This window comes from Gadus chalcogrammus, chromosome 8, assembly GCF_026213295.1.
Source record: "Gadus chalcogrammus isolate NIFS_2021 chromosome 8, NIFS_Gcha_1.0, whole genome shotgun sequence".
Lineage (NCBI taxonomy): Eukaryota > Metazoa > Chordata > Actinopteri > Gadiformes > Gadidae > Gadus > Gadus chalcogrammus.
The window spans coordinates 12035237-12059165 of NC_079419.1; the positions used below are offsets into that span (position 1 = coordinate 12035237).

The 23929-nt window shown below is 45.2% G+C and overlaps 1 protein-coding gene across 1 annotated transcript in view; it reads right to left on the minus strand.

Moving 5' to 3' along the window:
• The window catches only part of LOC130387284 (sodium channel protein type 4 subunit alpha B-like), a 40437-nt gene that overhangs the window by 10482 nt on the left and 6026 nt on the right, over positions 1–23929 (minus strand). The window contains exons 3-17 of the mRNA XM_056596304.1: positions 22632–22752; positions 20375–20462; positions 19323–19451; positions 18101–18192; positions 17624–17866; positions 17341–17404; positions 11966–12107; positions 11117–11314; positions 9726–9908; positions 8636–9037; positions 7675–7819; positions 7182–7420; positions 6073–6246; positions 4857–5213; positions 814–1275 (exon numbers count right to left, since the gene is read on the minus strand). Coding sequence (XP_056452279.1) covers positions 814–1275; positions 4857–5213; positions 6073–6246; positions 7182–7420; positions 7675–7819; positions 8636–9037; positions 9726–9908; positions 11117–11314; positions 11966–12107; positions 17341–17404; positions 17624–17866; positions 18101–18192; positions 19323–19451; positions 20375–20462; positions 22632–22752 — 3039 coding nt within the window. The remainder of the gene's footprint in view (positions 1–813; positions 1276–4856; positions 5214–6072; positions 6247–7181; positions 7421–7674; positions 7820–8635; positions 9038–9725; positions 9909–11116; positions 11315–11965; positions 12108–17340; positions 17405–17623; positions 17867–18100; positions 18193–19322; positions 19452–20374; positions 20463–22631; positions 22753–23929) is intronic.

Genomic DNA, 23929 nt, shown 5'->3' on the forward strand with positions numbered 1-23929 from the left:
TCCGACCCACTGTTAAGATGCCCCCGCACCAACACACTCCAACACTCTGTAAACAGCACTACCCCCTGCTCCGCCCAGCCCGATGGAGAACAAAGGAATGAGAAGAGACAGATTTAATGGTAAGAGTACTTCAGAGTGCAACAGGGGGAGCAAAAACAAAGGAAGAATATATACACTACAACCAATAGCGGCGGTGTGGAGGATCCAGCCACCCAGCGTGGCTTAATCCACCACAGTCCTAATTGGTGGCCCCTGGGCTTAGATTTCCTCCACGGGTAGACCAAGGCCTGACCCCACGTGTGAACCCTGAAGTCCTGCACCCCAGAGACAGGCTGAGGGTGAGGACCTTCCTGCCTGCTACTCCCAACACAAGCCTGACTCCTTTCAATTAGCTCACCATGTGTTGCCGTGACGATTTGCCTGGAGGGCACTCATCTTATAACGCACAAACAATAAAACATATTGTGTTTTAGGTGCCAAAATGTTTAATTGAACCATCTCTCTGCCTACAACCGCTTCAAGAACCCTCATACAAACTGTCACCAACACTACATCCGGAATAGATAAGAGATAAACAGACCAACATTTATTTTTGTCTCTTATTTTCTTGGTATGGATCTGCTTTCTGAGAGACTTTACCAGCTGCCTAGTGACTAGTTTTGTTTCTCTAATATGTAAGTTAGCAAACAGGTGTTGACAATGTACGAATAATCCTTGTTAAGTTAACCAAGGTTCATATGGTTTCAAAGGTCCACAATCACCATCCTGAGCTACAGATCTAAAGAACCATCACCCGTTCAGAAAGCGCCTCACCGGTTTGTTGTCCTCGTCCTCCGACGACTCAGACTCCTCTTCCTCCTCCAGGAACTCCACGTCCGACTCCCCCGGCGCGATGGGCACCACCAGGGTCAGGTTGGGGTTGGTCATGTAGCTGTCCCCCTCGGGCACCGCGTACCTCTCTCCGTAGCGCCCGAACACGCCGCCGTTGGCCTCAGCCGCGTGGTTCACCACCAGCAGGAGAGCCATGCCCGTCTCCGGGGGCGCCAGGGACATCTTCTTCTGCTGCTGCTGCTGCGTCTGCTGCTGCTGCTGCTGCCGCCGGCGCCGCTCCCCTCCGCTGCAGAGCTCACAGACGCCGGACGCCAACCAGCTGACCCCCGCGTTGATGCGGGCCACGGCGATCTGGATGTTGTTGAGGTCCCCGTCCTCGTCCGGGGCCGACAGGTTGTCTGAGCTGAAGGAGCTCAGCAGCAGCGCCAGGAACAGGTTGAGCACCTGGGAGTGGGGGAGCACAGCGTGCGTCAGCAGGGGGAGCTGTTGCTGATGATCACATCCATGGGTTACAGAGTTATCACAGGCAGAATTCACAGACTGAATAAGCTCCGAAATCTGGTGAGTGATATAGTTATACTGAGAAAAAGGCTGTTATTAGGCACAGTTTTTTTTTAATTTTCCTGCAATAAACTAGCAGGACTTCTGTTTTGTTCCTCCTGCAAAGGGATTTCTTTATTTCTCATTTGGAAAAATGCTACCCCATTTTGAATAATTCATAAATGACCAGCAGTTACGAAGGTGTCCATCTTCGCCCACTGTGCAACAGATTGACAAAGAAGGAGGGAAAAGATAAACAACATTTTTCCGGTCTCCTTTTTTATACAAAATCAGATTATGTCTCTCCTTGGAATCAAAAGTAGAAGCGTTCCACTTCTGAGAAATCTATTATTAAACAGCATGGATGCACAGCTTATACAGCACTGCATCCATATGCACAACTGTGTGTGTGGCATGCGTGTGTGTGTATGTATGTGTGTTATCGTCCATATGGACACATGTCTGGGAATATACAGCATTTGTGCGTGTTTGTGAATGAATCGTGTCTATGCACGTGTTTGTGTGGCAGGATCCCAGCCTGCTGGACCTCCTCTGTGGGCCAGGTCTCTGGACATCAAGGGCAGACTCATGGTCTGGGTCTCGGGGAGCGTGATTGAGCAGATGATGAGTAACAGAAGCCCTTTGACCTCATTGCCGCTAAACATCCTGGGTAATCCCGGGGATAAACAGCTTTCACGTCATTCATGAGCAGAGAAGGCTTCCGTCAATAGAGACGAGCCACTGTGATCTGTGGTCTTTCCACTAATAACGCACAGCAGTAAGTGTTAGCTGGGTTAATTGGCATCATCATTACACTATATCACAACACCATATTGTGTTATTAAACTGTTATTAAAGATTTAGGTGACAGGATTTAATGTTGTGGATCGATTCATGGGATGAATAATATATTTTAAAATATTATTCAAATATATTAAAAGAAAACGGTTGAATATTACACTGAATGAGCTATTTCTTAGAAAAGTATAATCTGGCAATAGCCAGGAAACAACCAAAATAGGCAAAGTCGTTTCTAAAGGGGAGTTTGCACAACAGCCATGACCGACAGCTGTGTTTCAGAAGGCCGGATTAAACGTGAGCGTTTTAGGGGAAAGAGGAGCAGAGGGTGGCGAGGGACAACAGGTGTTTGAATCATGTCCAACCGGAGCTCAGCCCACAAACCTGTGCTCTTTTTGAAGCCTGACAGGGATTTTAAACCAATCACAGGCCAAGGATGATATGAACTTTGGATGGACCGTTGTATGTATCTCACTGTGTATGACCCTGTTTAACGTCTGGATGTTATGTGTCTGGACGTGACCGGTTAAGGCCTGCAGTGCTGTTCCGGATGTGGATTGAGTCAAAATGAATGCTGCAACTGCTCATTCTTAAAAGGTACAAAGGAATAAAGGACGGCAGTTGATTGAATATCAAGCACAGAAAATAAGCTAAGGTCAAACATCAATGAAATAAAAATGAGGGCAATCATTTTAAGAGCAGTTTAAAGGTTCCATGGCATGAAAAATTCACTTTATGAGGTTTTCTAACATTAGTATGAGTTCCCCTAGCTTGCCTATGGTCCCCAGTAGCTAGAAATGCTCTGCCTTTGAAAAATGAAAGCTCAGACACTCTGATTTTAAATCTTCCCTGTATGTCGTCATACGACATATAGGGAAGATGGACCTGAGGGGACATGTTACCTCCCCTTCTCTGCTTTGCCCGCCAAGAGAATTTGGCCCACCAATGAGCCGATGAGCTAGGACTGTTATTATTTGGATAACCGTATACACTAACTGCTGTTGGTGTTATGGCGCATAACACGTCGGGTTCACTGACGTCTGTGGTATTTCCACAACGAGACTCGCGGTGGGGGTTATCTCAGCCATGGTTGAGAAGGATTTGGGGGAAAGGAACTTTGGCTTTGACTCCCTGAAGTACATGGATCGCCACAGGGAGGAGAAAAGGATTGTTGCCCGCGATTGTCTCCCGCCGGAGCCCCACTGCCCGCTGCCCGCTGCCCCACCGCCTCGGCGCTGCCCGGCGGGAGACAATCGCGGGCAACAATCCCTTTCTCCTCCATGTCACGGTTCAGTCTACTTCAGATTGATGTGGAAGTGGAAGGAACAGAGACGTCGGAGAACCTGACGCAGTCGTTTGAGATTCATTATATCGTCTGGAGGCGCACACAGCTTTTGGCCGTGATAATATATATTATATGAGATATCTATGAATAATATAATATTATTTAGATATAGAGCTCCAGGACTCTCGCCGGAGCACCCGGAGTGTTCTAGAATATTTACAGAACATGGCCAAAAGCTGTGTGTGCCTCACCATTTTGATACGTCCACTTTAAAAACGAGCGCATGGTACCGTGGTTGCATGCTGCTCAGGGCCACACCCCCACCCTCCACCTTGACCCGCCTCTAAAAAACTGCACGCTTGTAGAAAGCTCAGAAGGCTCGTCTTCAAATACTGTATTAAGAGCCCACTAACACCTATATATAAGCATCCATAAAGTAGCATGCCATGGGACCTTTAAGAAACAAACAACATTATTTATAAATGATGCATCTATCTATTTATTTTTGCTGTTAATTTATTAAATGGTAAAAAACATTTTAGCCTTGTTAAGACATCCGACTAGCTGTTAAACCACTATCACAACCACCAGTTGCGTGTCAATGTCGATAATACATCTTTGAATACAACAGATGGCTTATACTATGCCCATACTAGCGCCGTCGCTAATGCTAACCAATCAATGGCAGTTGGTAGCGTGAAGCCATGGTCATTTCATGGTCGTTTTACTTGTCATGACGACAAGGGTATTAGAAACAAAGCCAGCCATGTGGCTAATGCTAAAGCTAGAAGCTGGCGGTTTTATGATATTGGACTGAAGCATCATCCACCACCACCACTGCAACCAGGGTAGGCCTCAGCATCATCATCATATTATTATTAATTCCTCACTTCTCATTGGCCGCTCCCTAATCCCTGATTTCACATGACATCATCGTTTGGCCCCAAAAAGTGGTCACAGCTGAATGTGTCTGTGTGTCCTCATAGGGAGGTTACATTGCAATAATATCAATAACATTGCCGTGTCAGCTATTTTCAAAGTCAAACTATTCACATATTCAGCTATGCATTCGGAAAGAAATCCTTGAAAACTGATTGACAGAAAATCAGTGTATTAGTTATCTCATGAACAACTAATTGCCGTAACTTCCTCTAACGTCTAAATCTTTTTTGGTTGGACAAACAGCTTGAGGGACGCAGTAGGCTTAACCCTCAATTAAGCCTTCTGCAATTCATCAACCAAAACATAAAAGCCTGTCACAGATATGGCTGGCAAATGTCAGTTAATCTGCAACCTCACCACTAGATGCCGGTAAATCCTACTCACTGCTCCTTTAAGAAAAATACGCCTAAAAACTTTTGAGCAGTGGTTCTAAACGCAAAGGTGGCCTAGCCGTACTCACCACCAGGTTCCCGATGACCATGACCAGCATGAAGACCAGGATGCACAGCGGCTGGCCTGCCACCTCCATGCAGTCCCACATGGTCTCGATCCACTCGCCGCACAGCACGCGGAACACAATGAGGAACGAGTGGAAGAAGTCCTGCATGTGCCACCGCGGGAGCTGGCAGTCCACTGAGATCTTGCACACGCAGTCCTGGTAGTTCTTGCCGAACAGCTGCATGCCCACCACTGCGAAGATGAAGACGATGATGGCGAGCACCAGCGTTAGGTTGCCCAGCGCGCCCACCGAGTTGCCAATGATCTTGATGAGCGTGTTGAGCGTGGGCCACGACTTAGCCAGCTTGAAGACCCGCAGCTGCAACCACGGGAGAACAATACAATAACGCACTGTAAATATATGTCATAGTATGTAAGTGTATTTTGTATTTCTAAGTCTTTGTCTCAGTTGTATCCTAAATCGATGGTCGTCCTTATAACAGCTTCATATCAACGGCTAATTCAAATTGCTAAGAAATAACTGTTGGCGGGAAACTTAACAGCCTAGCATATCATTTGTTCAGTGCATTGCACTCATTTTTAGAATACAAATAAGATTGACAGTAGTCATCTTGTTGTGAGCTGGTTTGATGCAAGTTTGATGCACTCGTGATATTCTTTTGCTAAACTTTTGGTTCTGACAGAAGCGGTGTGTTACAACGTTGTGTTTGTTGTGCTTGATACAAATTATCATGACCAAAGCGAAATACACACATCACCAATGTCCTTCACTTCTGTAATCTCAGCCAAGGTGGCACAACACAATTTCCATAATGGATCAGAGATTAGTCATATGTTTGCCAGTAGCAAGGGCAAAGTGTAACCAATCTTTACGTTTAAGAATTCCATTCTTTAGAGATTTTACATTGTTTGGGTCAAATATTGTGGTTATGCATATGACACCTAGTATGCAAACATATGATGACACAAATCGCCAAAAAAAGTCAATATTCACTTGATTAAGTTATGTTTGTGATCCCTAAGCTATACTCCGCGATCTATCTAATAATTGTAACGATGGTGCGCTTCAATTTCTTTGTGTATTTTAATGGTTCTCGGTCTTAACCCCTGTATACCTGCCCCTAAACGACATGAATCCCTGGCGGTCACTGGGGTTAGACTTGCGTCTGCTGGAAGCTAGAGGACTGACAAGGGAGGGTAGAGGAGGTGTAGGCTACCAGTCTGAAGGAGCGCAGGACGGACAGCCCCTCCACGTTGGAGAGGCCCAGCTCCATCAGGCTGAGACACACGATGACGCCGTCAAAGATGTTCCAGCCCTGCTGGAAGTAGAAGTAGGGGTCCATGGCCACCAGCTTCATCACCATCTCAGCCGTGAAGATCCCGGTGAACACCTGACCCCACACACACACAAACCAGTGACAGGGAGTTCAGCTTCATCAGAAATTACAGTAGAATCGTTGATAGAGATAGTTCATTAGTACAGAACAGTAGAATAGACTGAATAGATACATTGAGTCCGTCTATAGAAGCTTTTGCACATCTCTAAAAAAACTAAAATGAATCTCATACAGAGCTATGTGAATAACTTAGCCAGTAGGGGGCAGTCAAACAGATGGCACAAACAAATTATTCCTGTGTACCCCAGAGATGATACAAGTGGTGTCAAACATGAGATAAACAAGACCCTATTCTTCATGCAGTTTGTGTTATCACTGGAAATAAAACAAAGATATGCTGCTGATCTGAAAAGACATCTGAAAAATGTGCTTCTCTGTCTGCTGTTACCCTGCACTGTGTGACTCAACTGCCTTTGAATAACCCGAGCAAGCGAGAGAGAGAGCGGGAGAGAGAGTGAGAAAAAGAAAGAGAGCAAGATGGGGAGAGAGAGAAAAAGAGAGCGAGATAGAGCACGATCAACTGAGGAACAGAGAGAAATAGACAGACAGAGACATATATAGACAGAGAGAGAGAAGCAGATAGATGAATAGAAGGAGAGGACACAGAAAAACAGAGAGCAAGAGGGAGAGAGAGAGAGAGAGAGAGAGAAAGTGAGTCACAGAGAGGAAGAGAGAGAGAGAGACCTAGGAAGAGAGAATATAATAAAAAGATAGATAAATAGAAGGAGACACAGACAAACAGAGTGAGAGAGAGAGAGAGAGAGAGAGAGAGAGAGAGAGAGAGAGAGAGAGAGAGAGAGAGAGAGAGAGAGAGAGAGAGAGAGAGAGAGAGAGAGAGAGAGAGAGAGAGAGAGAGAGAGAGAGAGAGAGAGAGAGAGAGAGAGAGAGAGAGAGAGAGAGAGAGAGAGAGAACTGAGGTGAACTCGCACCAGGTTCCCGACGGAGAGCATGCCGTTGAACTCGTCCGTCATGGGGTAGTGCTCCAGCGCCATGAACAGGGTGTTGAGCACGATGCAGATGGTGATGCCCAGGTCCAGGAAGGGGTCCATCACCATGAACTTCACCCACTGCTTCACCCACAGCCACCAGGGGCAGCACTCCCAGATCAGGTACCGCCGTGCGAAGGAGATCCAGCAGGGGTGGCACTTCTGCCGGGACTCCTCCAGCTCTGGGGGACAGACCAGGGGTCAGAGGAGGCTTGGGTGTAGCGATGGGTGGGTTGGTTTGGGTTAACGCTCAGAATGGTGTCGAGCTCATGTCTCTTTGGTTCTCCAATTCAGATTCATTTGTTGTGCTTTTTAAAAGTCTAGGTCACATCTCAAACATTACCTTTTTAATTACTTTTAGCTTATACTTAACATTTCTTATTGTGGTGTGGAGTAATCAGAGGGGATTATGGACCCTCAGTAAATGACCTCTGACCTCTTAATTGGCTTTCATCATCAAGGACGTCGCTGAAGAAGCTGACGGTGCTCAGCCCCCTCTTCCTCTGCACCGGAGGCTGCGTTGCCGTGGGCGACGGCTGGGGAGTGGATGTGAGGAGTGTCTCCGTGACGATGCCCGCCTCCTGGGACACAAGCAGGTGGAAAAACACCGGGCAGGTTGAGGAGACCAAGAACACACAGTACACACAGTGGTAGGCCTTCACGCACACGCACACACAGACACAGACACAGACACAGACACAGACACAGACACACACACACACACACACACACACACACACACACACACACACACACACACACACGTATATACACTCTCGCTCGCTCACTTTGTAGACACATATTAGAGCATTAAAACGTCTTCACATACATACCTGTACCCACATGCACATGGAAAAACATTGACACATACACAAACAAACTATAGAAGCTTGCACTCACACACACACGCACACACGCACACACACACACATACACACACACACACACAAACACACACACACACACACACACACACACAAACAGATACACACAGACATACACAAGCAGACATGCAAAACACACACATAGAAACACAGACCATCACAGAATGACAGACACACAAGACACGATTCATTATCAATGAATTTACATTAGTTAACGCAGTAATAAGATCATTACATGATCATTACATGGTATTAGCCTAGTAGTTAGGGTTAGTGGGTTAAGGTTAGTGGGTTAGGGTTAGGATTAGGGTCATGTTTAGCACTTGTGTAAAACAAACAAACACCATGAGTAAACGATTACTAGACCATAACTTCACTGTAAATTAACTGTAAGTGAATGCTTCATTCGGCATCAACTCATGTTAATTAACACGGTTAATGATCGGTTAATGAATGCACCCTAATAATAAAGGTGGTCATACGCGTGTGTGAGCCCCAAGCCCCCCCACTCACAGCGTCCTCGCGGACCCTCTCCATGCTGTGCGTGGGCAGCAGCGGTAGCAGCCCGGCGCCGCTCACCCCGTTGTGCTCCAGCGAGGCGTTGAGCCGCCCGTTGACTACGCCCAGCAGGAAGCCCTGGGAGCAGTGGCTGCGCACGCTGCCCGTCCGCCGCTTCCAGGGCGCCGCCACCGAGTTGGCGCGGCTCCGGCCCACCGCCACCGAGTTGGCGCGGCTCCGGCCCCCGGGCACCGGGTCGCCGCACGCGCTGAGCTCGTCGTCGCCGAGGTCGGCGTCCGAGCTGCCGCGCGGCCGGAAGACGCTGAACACGCTGGCCTGGCTGCCCCGCCGCGTGCTGAGGGGGTGGGCGGACAGGGTGGCCAGCAGGGGGTGCAGAGGCAGGGGGGAGAGGGGCGGCTGTGGTGGTGGTGGGGGGGGGGGGGGTTTGAGAATATGGGAGGATACCAAATCAGAGGCCGCCGATATTTGAGAGGGTGGGGGCTGCCGTGACACCATGGCGAGAACGGTGTCCTGGCCTCTTCCCTCTCATGCTAGAGCTTTGAGGACCGGCAGCCCATTGGACTTGGTGATTGGTGAGCAGTTATAATGAAAATGTATCCGTTAGGTGAACTCGTTAGCTGACTGTCCAGCATCAAGAGAAACATCTCAATGTCAACGTAAGCCTTGCTCCGTATCAGCTAGAATTAGCATAGCATTTTAGCGATTAACATTAGAATTGCAGTTCAGCAATTAGCATTACCGTAGCATCACAACCGCTAGCATTAGCATAGTATCCTAGAGGTTAGCGATAGCATGCATCGCTCCATATCAGCTAGAATTAGCATAGCATCTTAGCAAATACAAATTAGCATTGCAGTTTAGCAATTAGCATGAGCGTAGCATCACAGCCGCTAGCATTAGCATAGCATCCTAGCAGTTAGCGATAGCATCAATCTCACCATATCAGCTAGAATTAGCATAGCATCTTATTGAATAAACATTAGCATCGCAGTTTAGCAATTAGCATTGGCGTAGCATCACAGCCGCTATCATTAGCATAGCATCCTAGGGGTTAGCAATAGCATCTTAGCATCCCTCAGCGTACCAGTGGCTCCTCCAGGAGGTCGAGCTTCTCCTCTGCGTCCTCCTCCCCGGCCTCCTCAGACAGGGTGCGGTGGGACCTCCTCCGCTGGCTCCCCCTCCAGAGGCTCCCCGCCTTGGCACAGAGCGGGGACAGCTCGGGAGACAGCACCGAGTCCGTCTCCTGCGCCTGCTTCCTCGCCGCCAACTCGAACAAAACAGAGAAAACAATACCTTTGGTTGAATGTCTGAATTGAGTTACTGATGTGTTGGATTTTCTGTTGTTGTTTTGGTTGGATTTGATCGGGTGCCTTCAGGAAAAACATTGCTGGAATGGTTTGTATGTCAAACGCCTAACTAGAAAATCGGTTTGTTAGTCTGAATTTCTAATCCATACAACAGTTAAAAGGTCTAGTCTGTTCCTCTACCCGCCTGTCTGTTGTTATGGCCTCCTGAAATACAGTCTAAACTATGATCTAATTGATTCACCTAATGGACTCAATTAATATTGATATTTACAATAAGCTCATTGCTTCATCAATGTCTCGATGAGACGGATCGTTACAAGAACGTGTGCCCGGGCTCAGAGGCCACATCCTCATGAGGAGCTTGCTCTGAGGTGGAGAAAGATCCTGAGGATTCACTTTAAAGACAGAGCAGAGATACGTTTGGGTCTGTGGATGTCGCCTGGCCAAACAGGGCTTGCTGTCAGTAGAGTCCTGCGTGTGGAGTCATGCAGATATTATGTCTCAGATGTTTAAGGACTGAATGTTTAGTCACTGAGCAGGCGCTTTCCTCCAAAGCTGCTTACAGGGGTTTTGAGACATTAAAGAGCAGGTAGGGGTGAGGCGTATTGGTAGAACCGTTCTGCTGCGGGTCAGACGGACCACTAGACTAAATCATAAACGTCAGTCACAACAAACCAAATCCAAAGGACTCACACTCCGCCCTCCCCTCAAACTGTTACCAAGCATCACAGCTTGAAAAAGAAAACCGTGATCAGATAATGATCAGTAATAGTGAAGGAGTATTTGTTTTCATTTGAAACCCCCTGTAGTATTATATAAGTACTAGTAGTATTATATAGTAGTATATTAGCATACTATTATTATACTATCAGTATTTGTTTTCCTTTGAAGCCCCCTGTAGTAGTATATTAGCATACTATTATAATACTATTAGTATTTGTTTTCATTTGAAACCCCCTGTATTATTATATAAGTACTAGTAGTATTATATAGTAGTAGTATATTAGCATACTATTATTATACTATTAGTATTTGTTTTCCTTTGAAGCCCCCTGTAGTAGTATATTAGCATACTATTATAATACTATTAGTATTTGTTTACATCTGAAACCCCCTGTAGTTGTAGTATCTGTGTACCATCATACTGTTATATGTAGTATTTGCCCACCCTCTGCTCTCTGCGGAGGTGCTCCATAGCCATCTGGAACTCGCGCTCTTTCTGCCAGGCCTCTGCGATGGTGGCCTGGTTCTGCTCCTCATAGGCCATGGCCACCACGGCCAGGATGAGGTTGACCAGGTAGAAGGAGCCCAGGAAGATGACCAGCACGAAGAACACCATGTAGGTCTTACCCGCCGATCGCAGGGTCTGCAAGCATGGGAGTAAAGGTGGCAGTACCCGGGAGGTGAGTACACAGATATGTAGTACAGAGAGGCACTTAGAAGTGAGGTATACAGGAGGTAGGTATACAGAATGGGAGTACCAAAGTACACAGAAATGTAGCACAAAGAAGTATAAATAAATGTGGTACACAGAATTGCACAGAAAGGTACTGCACAGAAATGCAGCACACAGAAGTACACAGAGATGTAGTACACAGAAATACAAAGTAATGAGCTTCACGGAAGAACACAGAAATGTAGTAAACAGAAATTGTGTAAACTGAAATGTAGTACACAAAAGAAAGTCACAAGTCTGTTTTTAATGTCGACACTAAATCAATCTATACTCTACATCAACTGAAGTTTGGCTTGTATATATATATATATATATTTTTTTTTTTTCTTGTTATGAATTATGAATCCTTTCTGGGTACTTCATGTCCTGTGATGCATGAAGTACATCTCATTTTTGTAGTTCTACTTATAAGTCCATATTTGTCAATGTCCAGAAAGAAGCAATGATCAATGCAGCATTGTAGGACAGTATAATATAACGTAATGTGTAATTCATATTTTGTCTAAATGTGGGCCAATGAAGGATGAAAATGAAAACAATTAACTAAAAGGTTGTCAGCACCTGGTGAAATAATTTCTCCCAATAGTCTTGTGTCATGAGTCTGAAAAGAGCCAGGAACGCCCAGCCAAAGCTGTCAAAACTGGTGTAGCCATAGTTAGGATTTCTCCCAATTTTCAAGCAGTCAAATCCATCTGGACACTTCCTGTAACGAAGAAAAACAAAACAAAGAGCAGTAGGATGTTTTATTAATCAGAGCTAGAACAAGGAATGAGCAGGACATGACGAGAGACAGACAGCCACACCTCGGAGCATTAGGCAAGGGCACAGCGATATCTGGGCCCCAAATATAGACGGGACATCACATGGTCTGGTATTTTATCAGGGTTAAAACTATCCCTGGTATCTACATGTTGTCTTGTTGGCCTCTGGCTCCACATGAGAGAGAATTGGATTGAGAGGAAAGGAACCATGACTAGTGGATATTAACTGAAGAGGCCACTTGAAATTCATACCACTCACTAAAACGTACAAAAGGGGGAAGCAAAAGGGATTATGTTGAGCCAGATGGACATCAAGTTGCTGTTAAAAAAATCTGTTATTTCTGGCCTCTATAAATTGCATTGTGGGCAGCAGCGGCGGATCAGAATGACACGTAAATCTGAACGCAGAATGATTTAGTAATGGCTGGGAAACAGCTGGGGAGGCAGAGCGTCAGCCAGCCAACAGCTGCACATCTCAACAGCTAGTCAGTAGGCTAACCAGCAGGTTGTATGGCAAGACGGGTAGCCAGCCAGAACGCTAACAAGGAGGTCATATAATTATTCAGCTAGCCAGCAAGTGAGTCAACCAGCAGGTGATATAACTAGTCACCTGGCCAGTCAGTAAGTAAAAGTATCCAAAAAACGATTGAGTAAGCTTGTCAACTACTGAGCTAACCAGCAAGTCATGTAAAAAAAGTCAGTTCACCAAAATGTTGAACCAGCCAGCCGGTCAGATTTCCTACAAGCAAGCCATCTAGAAGACTACCTGCACAATCTCACGTTTCCACCACTGACATCAGTGCATAACAAAACATGTAAATTATGTAAAGAAGTGACCTCAGATTAAAATCCAGTGGGAAATATTTTTTTTTTTAACAGTAGTGACGTGGTGCATGGGGAGGATTATCATGGGTTTCTGTTTCAGCTAAATGCACGAATGGTTTCTATAGCAACCCATCCCTGGAGACTGTTGGTACATCCTCCTGTCAGGTGCCGGCTCCCCAGGGGCGAAGCTAGCTGACAAGAGGAAACACAGAGGTGGCTAAACTACACACCAATACAGTGGCTGCTGAGGGTCAAAACAAGACTCATCATAGAGAGAGAGAGAGAGAGAGAGAGCGAGAGAGCGAGAGAGAGAGAGAGAGAGAGAGCGAGAGAGAGAGAGAGAGAGAGAGTGAGAGAGAGAGAGAGAGAGAGAGAGGGTCAGGCAGACAGGCAGACAGACAGACAGACAGACAGAAGACACAGTCAGCTTTATATACAGAAGTGATATGAGTCAAGGTTGAGTTTAGGGCCCATTTCCTAGGATCTACCGTGAGAAACATATCCCACATGTAACGGCCAATGAAAAGAGACATCTGGTGAATGTAAAGGGATTTAATTCCTTATGGGGGAGGGTGTGCATTTCATCTTGTATCAGAGCAGTTAAGGACAACCGTCCAAGTCCAGGCCTTCTACAAATAGTATCTAACGAGTGATCCATAATAATGTGTGTTTGTGTGTGTGTGTGTGTGTGTGTGTGTGTGTGTGTGTGTGTGTGTGTGTGTGTGTGTGTGTGTGTGTGTGTGTGTGTGTGTGTGTGTGTGTGTGTGAGGGTTTGAGGGTGTGCATGTGTGCTTGTCTATGAACTCTGTGTGTATGTGCATACTTTGCATTAGTATGTATGCAAGGGCATGTGTATGCATTTGTGCGTGTGCCTGGGTGTGTGTGTGCCTGGGTTTGTGGGTGTGTGTGTGTGTGTGTGTGTGTGTGTGTGTGTGTGTGCGTGTGTGTGTGTGTGTGTGTGCGAGTCATCATAATGTATCCGAAGGTTTAATTTGGAAATCTACTCAGGGATTACTTGTTGGAATTCACTCAAAAGATTAAGCATCCGTCCTCTACACTGACCTGCTTAACATCTCAACGGCCCGGCAGAAAAAAAGCACAAATCTACAATATAACAGAAGTTAGAAGCTGTCTTGGGCCTTTCTGGAGAACAAACACCTACTGATCAGATGTCGGTTGTTAACTGTTGTTCTATTGTTGTCCCCGAGCTGTCCAGCATTTTGGATCATATACCACATTAAGCCGCTCTTATTGGCTGATTAGTTTAACATAAAAAAATACTATAAATCCCAATTGTTAATTGGAACCAAGGTTTTAAACTTCACTGCAGGGGGAAATAATCATTGTAGTTCTGTTGTTGGAAATGCTATTAACAAACATTAGTAATGAAACAAAATAGATTACAATTGTGAAAAAAAAAACAAGTATCTTCCTTCCATTCTGTTGGTCCCCCTCAAAATGGTCATGCACAAATGCACACAAACACGCTCAAAGTCACACAGATACACACATACACCAACACAGAAACATGTCCAAGCACACACATACAAAAGCAATTGCATACAAACACGTTCAATACACACACACACACATGCCCCTACCCATACACACACACACGCACGCACGCACGCACGCACGCACACACACACACACCCACACACACACACACACACACACACACACACACACACACACACACACACACACACACACACACACACACACACACACACACACACACACACACACACAGACACACACAGACACACACGTTAAAGAGTGAAGGGCATCATGGTAGAAACAGCTGGGGGGACAGATAGAGCTGACCTACTAGTTTAGAGAGATCTGTGACGTCGCTCTCCAAAATCCCAGAACTCCCTGCCGACAACTTGTGTCCAAGAGAGAGGCGAGGGATTCTCCTCTACTCTCTCCTCATCCTTCTTCAATTATTTTTGTATTCCTTCTACAATGTATAATGATATTCACAAAGAACTTGTGAAATAAGCCCAACACAAAATGAACAACGTTCGGTTAGTCTTTAACTTCTTGGGTGGGGTAGGGGGGGAAAGGTCAATACCAATACATCTCTAAAATGTCTCTCCTCCATAAAATAAACCACTGAATGCAGACGATCAAACCTCCTTCACCTAGCGTGTACTAGCTCGCCACTGTCCAGTAATTAGTTTGAACCTGTTACGGTCTACGACTAACCAGTGACACCGATGGTCAGGGGGGCCATTTTGCCGAAGCCCCTGGGATTTCAGACGGACACAGATGGGTTTTTAGTTCATTGCAAGGCTTGACCTGAGGCCTGGCATGGGACACTGCCGTCCTGTTTGTGGTCGCTTCGAAAGCCTCTGGATTTATGGGATTAGGCAGCGCAGTATACGGACTGACTAGAGAAATTTGGACAGTCTGACACTGTGCTTTGATTGGAATCAAAATAAAATATAAAGCCCTGCCTTCAAATGAAACACCTCCTCAGTGTGTACAGGTTAACCCCCTCTCCTCCTCCTCCTCCCTCGATGACATTCATGTTATTCAGGCTAGCGGAATAACAGTGTCACACCACTAAAGTGTCCCAAGCTGAGCGACACACTCACCATCAACCGCAGTCCCACACTCTGTTGTACGATGTACAATAGAAGAACGCAGATCCACAACAATCACAACCCATTCAGTGACACTTCCATAACCCTTACGCAACATCTCAAAGGCATCCCCAGCCAGGATGATCTGTCCTCTGTGTCTGTTGTCTGTGATTCGGTCAACCTGTGCGTGCGATGGAGCTTTCAGTCCTAATGAACTCTAACTGGTGTGTGTGTGTGTGCATACATTACATCCTACCCCCAGCTGCTCTCCGTGTGGTAAAAAGGCACCAGCGGCTGACAGCAAAGATCAACCACCGGGCCACATGTCAGCCCTGCCGTGAGGGCACTGTCACGCCACACACTCGGACACACACAAACCCTCTCTGCACTCAACAGGATGTACTGTATCTGCTTTGCATGGGATTCCTCTGCATTTATCTTGTCCTGGGAGGGGGGGGGGGTTGGATTCATATAACAATAGGGATAATAATTCAGATGATGATGATGAGAGCATGTTCTTCATCTCTCTGTTGGTTCTTCTCATGGAAGGAGAGAGAGGGTATAGGAATCTGCTATTTTGAATGATGATAGGGCAAAGTTATGTAGAGCTTAGATAGTCCCTTGCAGTCACTCACAAGTGTTGTTTATTGAGTCTACACATCCTCACAAATGCTATTTAGCCGTTTTTAGCAGGATGCTTAGTAGACGGCGGACATTGGGATACGTACCCTGAACCTTTCAGCTAAAGGCTGAGAGATACGCAACCAGAAACCTTCCAGTATTGAGGTCTTACCGGATCTCCTCCTGTCCTTCAGTATGTTTCAGATATCACATCAAGGCCCCGTCCACACGAAGCCGAAACGGGCAAAACCGTTCCGGTTTCGAACTATCCGGTTTCGGAGTATCTCCGTAAAGACGGAGTCAAGCGAAAACCGGGTAGTATCTGTAGAAACGCTGTAGTACACATGCCAGGCCCATAAGTGGCGCTGCTTCTGCTACAGAAATCCAGAAGAAAAATAAATAAGAAGAAGAGGCGAGCATGCGCATAAAGGCTGCCCCCCGAACCACTAACACAAACAAACAGTCAGTCAACAGTCTCAATAAATAATGGCTTAGCAACCCAACAAGGGACATGATCTGCTGCAGAACGATTAACAGCTGTAGTCCCGCCATCATCTTTGTTGTTGTGAGTTCTGAGACTCCGCGGGCTTACCCGTCATTGGCTAGAGGGTCGAGGGGTGGGGCGATGACGTCATGGTTTACGGTTTCAGTCGGTTTCAGGCGTCCACACAAATCCAAAACGAAACCGGGTAGATTTGAAACCACCTCCGAGGGTGGTTTCAGAAGTTTACGGTTTCGGTCAGCGAATTCCGCCGGCTTCGTGTTGTACGGAAGGCCGAACGGTACAAGACCTTTGCGGTTTCGCCATGAAATCGGCTTTGTGTGGACGGGGCCTTAGTTCCTGCATCCAGACACTGCATCCAGACACTGCATTCAGACACTGCATTCAGACACTGCATTCAGATACTGCATTCAGACACTGCATTCAGACACTGCATTCAGACACTGCATTCAGAAACATCATCCAGACACTGCATCCAGACACTGCATCCAGACACTGCATCCAGATACTGCATTCAGATACTGCATTCAGAAACTGCACTCAGACACTGTATTAAGAGATACAGATTTGGCTCTGATTAACATGGTTTGTTACATAATGGCCTGCAGAGAGAGAGAGAGAGAGATCATGACATACCCTGCATCGTTTCCATAGCCACATATTAAGGCGTCCTTGGCTCCTTCAACTTTATAGAAGTTATCTGCAGAGAGGAAAGAAAACCATTTTTACTCGACTTAATCATACTTTACTCTTACTATCACAATCGTATGATGATAATTCTTAATAAATACAAGCTCCAGCTCCTTAACCAAACAGCGATTACAAAATGATTGGAGTTGATGAATCTTACTGCCAGCTCCACCACCACCACCACCACCACCACCACCCAAAGTGATGGGTGGATGACCCCATGGCTGACCTTCGCTGGTGAGGAAGTCCATGCGGGAGCCCCAGGTGCGGTTGTTGCAGACGAAGGTGTCGTTGACGGACATGGAGGAGTTGAAGCAGTGGGCCAGGCTGCGGACGCACTTCTGCCGCAGGATGCCCATGAAGAGCTGCAGGCCGATGAGGGCGAACACGCTCAGGCAGAACACCGTCAGGATCATCACGTCCGCCAGCTTCTTCACCGACTGGATCAGGGCCCCCACGATGGTCTTCAGGCCTGGGGAGGGAGGGCATTGAGCTTGTTGATCCATCCATCAATGGGATGGATCAACGACATTCTACCCCTTCCCCCTTCCCCTTCCCCATCCCCTTACCCCATCAAAACAAGGGGGAGGGGTAAGGGGAAGGGGTAAGGGGGTAGAAATGGGATTGGGCCTAAATCGGGATGGCCAACCCTTGTCAAAGAGGACCAGCGTGAGCCACATGAGTACATGGGTGGAATGTGGCCTACCTGGGATCACGGAGATGGTTTTCAGAGCTCGTAGTACTCTGAAGGTTCTTAATGCAGAAACATTCCCGAGGTCGACAAATTCTGTCACATATCTGAAAAGAAAATAGACAAAAATCAACAGTGGATGATAGATGTGGTTCAAAGATTTGGTTGAAAAACACAACAACTAAGGAGTTGAGAATTTAACCAAATTAAGGAAGGAAAACGATTTGAGTTATTAATTCCAGTTGACATGGACACTGATTAGATTGTTTGTGTCCACATCAACATTTTTCTGAACAATGTTCTAACAACGTAGTTCTAATCTAGATTGGCCGTGTTGTTTTCAGTTGGGATGGTTGTCCTTGGAGGATAGCGCATCACATAACAGCTCAACTGTCTAATCCAGCACCTGCATTAGCAGCATTGGATCATAGCATGCAGTCCCATGACTTGCCTAATAGGCTTATAAAGTAATTTTCATAGCCCCCTATAGACCATCCAGGATCAAGGTGAAACCATCCCCATATTGAATACAGCCCGTTAAAACACCAGTTAGTGAATTATGACGTATGCAATACATTTTTCTATTCACGTGGAAAACAAACAGCCAATTAAGAGGAACAACTCAAAGCACCTGGCCAATTATGCAACAGATTATAGATTATAAATTATGCATAATTTGAAAATCTCTGCACCTCGGTTTTTTAATTGGATAAATAAGACTCTATGAAAAGGATGTATAAAGGATGCATTTTCTTAAATTACTGATGTAATTTATATTACTATTCACTCTAAATGAAAGTTTTTAAAACGTCAGTTGATATTGCTGTAATAACATACTACACTTGCAATTCATATTAAACTATAGAACTGTGGCTCGTCTGCTCACACGAGATGCCAGGTCAGCACCGTTCAAACAGACGAGTAAGGCATTATCTATTATTGTTATAGCATTATCTAATGATGTTTCTCTTCTTTGATGGTATATCAGAGTGCATCATGGGACTTATTGATTCCAATACTCCCCAAGAGAGGAGTACTGTAGTCCTAAATTAACATAAATATACCATAACCTAGGCTACTGAAAACGTTGTTATCAGTAGCATGAGAAACCCTGTGGCAGTTTAAACACAGCAATGTCTTCAAGTAAAGACAAATAATTTCAAGATGTTGCGATATACATGCCCTGATCGATCAGATAATACATCATTCGAAAGAAAGAAATCGTCATGTGACTTACGCCATGCTGATGACAGAGAAATCCAGCCAGTTCCAGGGGTCTCGGAGGAAGGTGAAGGGTCCGATGCAGAACCCCCGAGCCAGGATCTTTATGAGAGACTCAAAGGTGTAGATCCCCGTGAACGTATATCTGGAAAATATCAATGCATGTCCAAGGCTGGGTTATGAGGAAATCAACTCCAAACAATGGATGAAGAGAAACAAACTCAGAGCCAACGGAAGTTGGGAATAATTTGCCCAACTTGATTGACATTTAAACACTCACACTGCAACCACCACCTGGTTAGTCTGTATGGTCCGTATAACCTAGTCATTTGACCATATTTCCTATGTCACATATAACTGCCATTTGACAAATGCTTCACATTATTCAAACTTGAATCGGCCATGTTCAAGATCACATTTGATGAAGTTAACATGCAGTTTACATGCTAAGAGTAACATGCTAGGACATGATGTATGATGGATGATTGTGGCAACAGCTTCACCTTGCATCTCAATGGAATGTCTCATGAAATATGTTTAATGAATCAAAATGGCGTCATCCCACATGCTCTTTTCACGTGGAGATGCAGCATTCCAAGACACGTCGACGTCACACCATGCTGTACTTACTGGAGTGACTAATCGCTCCCCAACCACCACTGACAAAGCATTAGGACACATGTAGTAGCACAGTGTGAATTCCTTCACTACAAAAGCACTGTGCATTGTTACTAATTAATTATTAATTTAGCAGACAGTTCTCCCTAAAGCTACAACAGTGAATATATACACAGATATTTGTTATTTAGAAGCCCGTAGGGGTTACGCATCTGTTAAATGACTAATTACTTGGTCATTTAGCAGACAATTGTCCCATTAGTTATGTCCTTACAATGACTAGGTACACAAATATTTGTACTTGAGGAGCAGGTAGGGGTTAGGCATCTGCAGGAAGAATGCAGACATTGGGTCTGGAGGCCAGAACCGTAGGCCTGGGAGACACACACCCTAGCCACTGGACTATCCTTAAGGTAGCAGGTGTATGGGGATCAGAAAGTGTTTACTTACTCTATATACTTGGTCCACGGGGCCGGGTCCGACAGAGCCATGAAACAACAGTTGGTCAGAATGGTGCACATAATGAAGAGGCTGAATAATGTGAGGAAAAGTGTTAAGGAAAATGTAAATGCAAAGCGTTACCGACAATGATTAAGAGGCAACAAAAAAAATACATTTACTATCAGCCTCTAACCTTGACAAAATTAGAAGCAGGTCGATGTTTAATAAAATAATCCTATCAATATGAAAAGGATGCTGCAATGAAAGGGTTACAATGGGATGGTTGAGTGCCAAAGGTATTATAAAACTAGACTAAACTGAGATTTACAAACATACTCAGATGCATGACAGAAGATTTCAGCCTGAGAGCGAATGTTGACAGTGATATCATTAAATAAATCTCATGGGTAGACAAACAAATCCGTCAGAAGCATCAGAAGAAAATGAAAAAATAGTATTAGCATAAGCACATTACCTTCAGTCACAGAAAAAAACAAATAGTGTTATCTGTATGCCGTGGTTGGTGAGCAATCCCAACAAATTGATGTGTGAATGTCGCTTAAGTCAATATATAAATCAAGGAATGCCTAAGTCTGCATTCATCTCCAGGTATTTATTTAAATGTATTTTTTTTATACTTTTTATTAATCCCCTTCCCCACAGGGAAAATCCTCCTCTGCATGTAACCCATCATATGCTGGGGCTAAGAAGCCTCAAGGGGCAGGATCCTTTATGCATTCAATCAATAATAGTTTTAACTTAACCTTGCTTTACGTTCAACACATCACACTTTGAATAATAATCGATATATATATAACGACAGTATAAAAAGAGTTTCCTTTGATTTAGGTGCACAATGTCAACCTCAACATCAGCCCATCAATGAGGTCACATCCTGTCCGGCCACAGGATGTCTTAGCGGCTAACGATGCAGACATGACATTTTAATCGCCTGAAGAAAGCCCATTGGGCTAGCGTAGCGATAGTGACCGCTCAGCTAATCCCAGAGGTAGAGGAGGAGAGGAGACTGGGAAGAGATGGTTTCCCTGGCCCTGCCTTTGAAATGGACCGTTGGGCTCTGTCTGAGGACCTAATAGAGAGCAGCCGACGCCACCGCATGCGTAATGTCATGATCTCCTTTGCTCTTATTTCGTTGCGCAGATTAAAGACGGATATCAGAGGATTGGGTTTCGCGATGCTCTGGCAGAGGAACCTTACAAAGCCGTTTCAATAAAAATGGGACTACGGCAAAATCCAACAGATCTATAAGGGGGAGAGGGGGGGGGGTAAAGGAAGTGGATAATAATTACTGCTAAATCAGTATTGAATGGGGACTGTCTTGCTGAGGCAGTTCCTGTTTGACTGGAATATCTTTGAAACTTCCCTGAGGAGTTTATGTAAAATGCATAAAGTCAATTGACTATTTAAACAGAGTTCCCTGACATGCAATTGATTGTTTCTTTGTGGTAGGCTGAACAAAATAAAATAACAACAACATATGCACTATTCATTACTTAGGCGTTGACCAGACACTTTAATTCAATGGGACTTTCAGTGAATTCAGATTCATGTCATTAGGATTGGGGCACCTTGCTCATAGCCACCTACAGGCAGAGGTACTCTGGATATTGGTGACATGGTTGAATCCTAGAGACTTTAGGCTGTGAGAGGCTAGACAGATAATATCAATTCATGTACATCCTATAGAACCTTCCTATAGCACCATCCAAAGCTTATCTCCTGAAACTTTGCTCCCTCATCATTAGTGTAATCTCCCTCAAGCCTCATAAACTCTGTATCGCCGCTATTACATTATCCCTAATTACATTAACATGTCTCTTCGTCCTCGCAAAAAAAATATCAGGGAGCCCATACCGACAAAGGATACCGGGATCCTATAGCTACTCTGCACTGTCCAGTTGTTTGTTTTTGAAAAAAGTATTGATACTCCGCCATTGAGTGTTTGCTTTAATTGTTCACAGTCTCACTCAAGTTAAGAGGCTTTGGTTCAAAGTGAGTGCTTAGCAACTAAATGTAAAGGAAGTCCAACCTGCCGTGGATTGAGTCGAGACAAAGAGCTACCATCATTTCAAATAGCACAAAGAGAGAACAGTATCCCTTTAATACTTCAATTCACACATGCACTTGTCCCTGGATCACACAAAAGATGGGAGACCAACAGACACACAAGACCACAGACACACAAACAAACACACACACACACACTCTCTCTCTCTCAGGTAGACGGGCGTCCCTGCGTAAGGATATGAGTGGACCAGGACCCGGATGGCGACAGCCCGAATGCAGTGGAACGGGGTGAATATGTAGAGGGCTGACGTGGCACTGAAGCGGAAGATGGCCTTCCCTTTGTTGAGCACTACAAAAGTCTGCGAGGGAAACACAAACAGAGGAAAATATATCACTCATCGTTATTTATGTTTTAATCATATGATTAAAACACTGCTATCTTTAAATCTACTGGGTTGATAGTCAGATGTGTTAAACATACTTGTGTTACGCTTTCAAAATACTATACTAAGGAGTCCAGTAGGGTCATAACGTAGTAGTACGTGGTAATATAAGGTATGAGGTTATCCTCTCAAAACTCATACTTTGATCATGTGAAGCATAAGGAAAACCACATCTTCATCTCAAATTCGAACACTATGAGATAGGAAAATATGCGTTTTGGAGTTCGAGGAAGGAGGGAGGAGTTGGTTATCCCAATTGTTACAACCGACGGCGACGTTGTGATATTTATTTTTAGGCTACGAGTCATTGAGTACGAGCCTTATTGTTTATGAAACGCGGCGTTACACTTAGGCTTTACAGCTTAAGCCTCTCTCAAACGCAGACATTAAAGTCTACCGCTGCCCAGACGGAGCTCCACCCATCCACAAACACCTCGCGGCATGTGTCCCTTCTTCCCGATTTCAAAGAGTATACCATAGGACTGACACGAAAAGAGCGTCGCTGGAATTCTCAGAAGACTGTTTGGCAGAGACTGAAAAAACTTTTTTCTTAATTATGGTCTGATTTTAATCAGGGTGATAGAATGTCATAGATTACTATGTTGACGATAGTATATTCAATAGTACAACTTTAAAATATATGAATAATTGGATATGGCCATCGATTTTGGTTTTAATGCTTCTTAAAGGGCAAATCAACAAGAATTGATGGTGAAAACATTACTGTCCAGCACCATGGACTCCTGTCAGCAATAAAGCATTGCAGTTTTGCAAGCGAGCAAGGTGATTGGCTGATGGCGAGGCCCACTGGGTTGGCTATTCGTGGTCACGAGGGAAGCCGCCAGTTTAAAGTGGAGTTGCTCCAGATGTGGCGACGGCATTTAGTTAAATATCCACCAACCTCGGGATAATCCTTCAGTAGAAGCAGCACGCCAAAACAAAGACGACGGCAGAGAGAGTGGGAGAGAAGCGACCACCGCCGCAGCCCTCCCTATACAGTGCCGGCTTAGAGCTCTGAAGACGGGGTTCAATCACACCCCCTCACCCCCTCCCCACAATCCTCTGTTCAGCTACTTGTTCATAGCTCATTTTG